The 3,430-nt window shown below is 34.3% G+C and overlaps 1 protein-coding gene across 1 annotated transcript in view; it reads right to left on the bottom strand.

Moving 5' to 3' along the window:
• LOC106878686 (coiled-coil domain-containing protein 103) overlaps positions 1 to 3,430 on the bottom strand; it is an 11,310-nt gene that overhangs the window by 6,326 nt on the left and 1,554 nt on the right. The window contains exon 2 of the mRNA XM_014927970.2: positions 2,808 to 2,956. Within this exon, the coding sequence (XP_014783456.1) occupies positions 2,808 to 2,956 (149 nt within the window). The remainder of the gene's footprint in view (positions 1 to 2,807; positions 2,957 to 3,430) is intronic.

Genomic DNA, 3,430 nt, shown 5'->3' with positions numbered 1-3,430 from the left:
ATATATATATATATATCAAACAGAATGAGAAGCATGCTTATATGTATATTAGACAGAATGAGATAACAAAGCCAAGGCTGTGAGGACTCAGATATTTTCTCACACCGTCTCTGATGAAGGGATATCCATAATATCCCAGAAACAGCTGTAAGATTATCTCATTATAAATGTCCTGGAAACTCCCCACAGCTTTGGCTTTGTTATCTCATCCTGTCTAATACACACACACACACACATATTGGACCAGGTACTGCAATAATCTAGGGTTCAAAGGCCCACAGCTCTTCAATGCCCTGCCACAAAAATTAAGAGATCTGCATAAGGTGGAAGTAGATATCTTCAAAAAGGAACTAGACATCCTCCTCTCCATAATACCAGATGAACCAACAGCCCAACAACTCCCTTATACACCAAACAGGCCAACAGCGGGGAAAAAGGGACATGCAAGAGTGGTGATGTGAAACACCCCAGACTGAAGAAATCAGAAAGACCACGGTGGTGTTCCAGCATGACCACAATGGGTTTTGTATGTGCTTATGGATTCATTATAACAGACCATATGTTTTTATATACCTATATATACCTATTATTTTAAAGAAATTAATTCTCCCAAAAATATTAGGAATTGAACCAGTATTTCCTTGGATGAAAGCATTCCTTCATAAGGTTAACACAACCGTTGATCGAATTTGCATACAATACAAACTTGCATGGAGTTTCTGTCTACCAATTTCACTCACAAGGCATTGGTCAGTTTGAAAAAACAGTAAAAAGATTGCCCAAGGTGTTGCACTGGGATTGAACCTAAGACCACATGCTGTGTGAGTGTGTGTGTGTAGAATTAGATATATCCACATATACATATAATTTACTTGATTAAAACAATATTTCTATGTAAATAGGATTTACTCTTAATTTTTATCTTTGCAAAAATATGTCTGCAAGAAATTATCTTTCTGATTTTTTCTTTTTTTTTTTTTCTTTTTGTATGCCAAGGATGACCAGAGAAAGCCTTTCATGACTTGAGCAATAAATACATAATTTGTAATTTGAGAAGTAGTTCATTATTCTTATCTCTCGTGTTTATGTTGTAGGACTTCGGAATTATCACGGAACTCACTTTAATGGCTTCATACCATAACATATTAAAAAATAAATAAGATAAAAAATAAAATAAAATGTAGTGTTTATTGTTGTTGTTGTTGTTTAGCCTATCGTCAGTCTTGACTGAGAGAGGACTTATAATCCAAGGAGTTCTAGCCATGGCAATCTCATCAAGGACAGCATTGTCCAATGCATTCTCTCTTCCTAAAAAAACACTAAAGTGTGATTTGAGGGAGAGTTAGCTGCTATTACTACTAGCACATTGAGCAATTCCAGAGAGGCTTCCTCCACAGAATTGTTGGTATTTTTTTTAACCCCAGGTCAGCAATGATCTTGCATTTCTTTGTTCATAATTCTGCTGAATTAAAGATCACCTAAGGCTAATGACAGGAACATTTAACCCTTTAGTATTTCAATAGGCCATATTTACCCGAAATATTCCACCTGCCTTATGCTCTACCCAGCCAAATCTGACCACTCATATCTTACCTTACTATGTCATTCAAAAACTAAACAATCACATCATCGAAATCTTGAAGCTATGAAATATTGCATGTTTAATTGAAAACAGCCTGAATAAATAAGCAATTACATTCGACAGAGGAATGTGAACGTTAAAGAGTTAAACATGTAATTATTTTAAAGTAAATTTTAAAAGCTGCATGTCTTTTATATACTTCAACCAGAAACTGGCAGTAGAGGAATTTATGGCTAGGAAAAACTGAGACAAGCAGAGTTATGTGTCCTGCCTAGGGGCAAATACAAAGACTTTGAAGTGAAGTTTAAATTAATTACCATTATTGGTAAATTTCACCAATTTCATATCTATAATTCTATTGATTTACTTGCAAAATTTATGAGAAATTTTAATTAACTAAAGACAAGGGTAAGACTAAATCGAGTGTAAATAGTAAAAAAGAAAAACTTATAGAAACAAATAAGTTGAATATTAATGATTAATGGTTAATGATTTATGGCACCAGCACAGGGACACAAATTCATAGGGTGGAGGGGAGAATATAAATGAGTGAGTTGTTTGGTTTGGACTTGGTGCTAATTACTATGTAGACCTCTTAACCATTTTGATACCAATCCGGCTGAAACTGTCTCTGGCTCTCTGGTACAAATGCCTTGTTTGCAAAAGTTCTGAATTAAAATCTTCCATCAAACCTTAGTCACAATTTATGTTCCTGACACTAGCTTAATGATAACTAAGTTATTTTACTAAATTCTTTGTTATATTTAAAATTAATTGAAAGAAATACAGCGTCTCAACAGAAATATGGTAACAAAAGGGTTAAAGGATGATATACAAAAACTTAAACTCAGAGAAAGAGAGAGAGAGAGATGAGACTAAATGCTGTAAGGTATTTTAATTTGCTCTCTACAGCAAAGGTGATGATGATAATGATGACGATGACAATGATGATGATGGTGGTGGGATAACATAACAATGATGACAGCAACGACAATAACAATGATAAAGATGATGATGATGATGATGATGAATGTGGTGGTAGTGGTAGTGATGGTGGCAGTGGTGATGCCAGTCACATTCTCTAACACTGGCAGACATCCATACATTTATGGAAGGAGAGGTGTTTTGGTTGAATCCATCAATCCCCAAACTCAGTTACTGAACCATTTTATCAACTCAGAAAGGCAAAGCACAGAATGCCACAACGCAAAATCCAAACAATTACCTAAATTCTTCATAACTTGCAACTTTCTGTCTCACAGCTCGAAATTTGGCATCATTTTCTCTCCAATATTTTTCGTCTAGTTCCACAGCAGTTTTAAGTTCCTTATCCAAGGATTTAAAGTCAAGGTTGTCAGCATCATAAGAAGTCATCTGCAAAAGGAAGATTGGAAGATAAAAGAAACTAATCACTCTGGCAAGAACTATTCGGAGAGAATGGAGCATGCCAAAGCTAGGCCGAAACAACTGTAAGATTAAACTTCTGTTCATTCTCTAATTCTTTATGTACTTTGTACTTCTATCTGTAAACCCGGTTGGCAAAATAACATGGTTTGTCATAAACACCTGTACTTTGTGGTTTTTTTTGTCACTTTAGCTATGAATTAAATTAATGAATTCAACGGGATACACTGTCTGCAAGTAGTTAGGTTCAGCATATTATCCTCCATTTTCTAATTGATATATATATATATATATATATGTATATGTATATGTATATGTATATGTATATATATAAGGTTACAATTTTAATATCAAAGATCCCTATGGATCACACAGGTTGTAATCCTTTGAAACATATGTAGGAATAAAGTATGCAATTATAACATGCGTTTTCTCCATTCCTTA

The sequence above is a fragment of the Octopus bimaculoides genome, chromosome 8, assembly GCF_001194135.2.
Source record: "Octopus bimaculoides isolate UCB-OBI-ISO-001 chromosome 8, ASM119413v2, whole genome shotgun sequence".
Lineage (NCBI taxonomy): Eukaryota > Metazoa > Mollusca > Cephalopoda > Octopoda > Octopodidae > Octopus > Octopus bimaculoides.
Note: the sequence above shows the minus strand (reverse complement) of the source record. Positions and strands in the feature narration are given on the sequence as shown.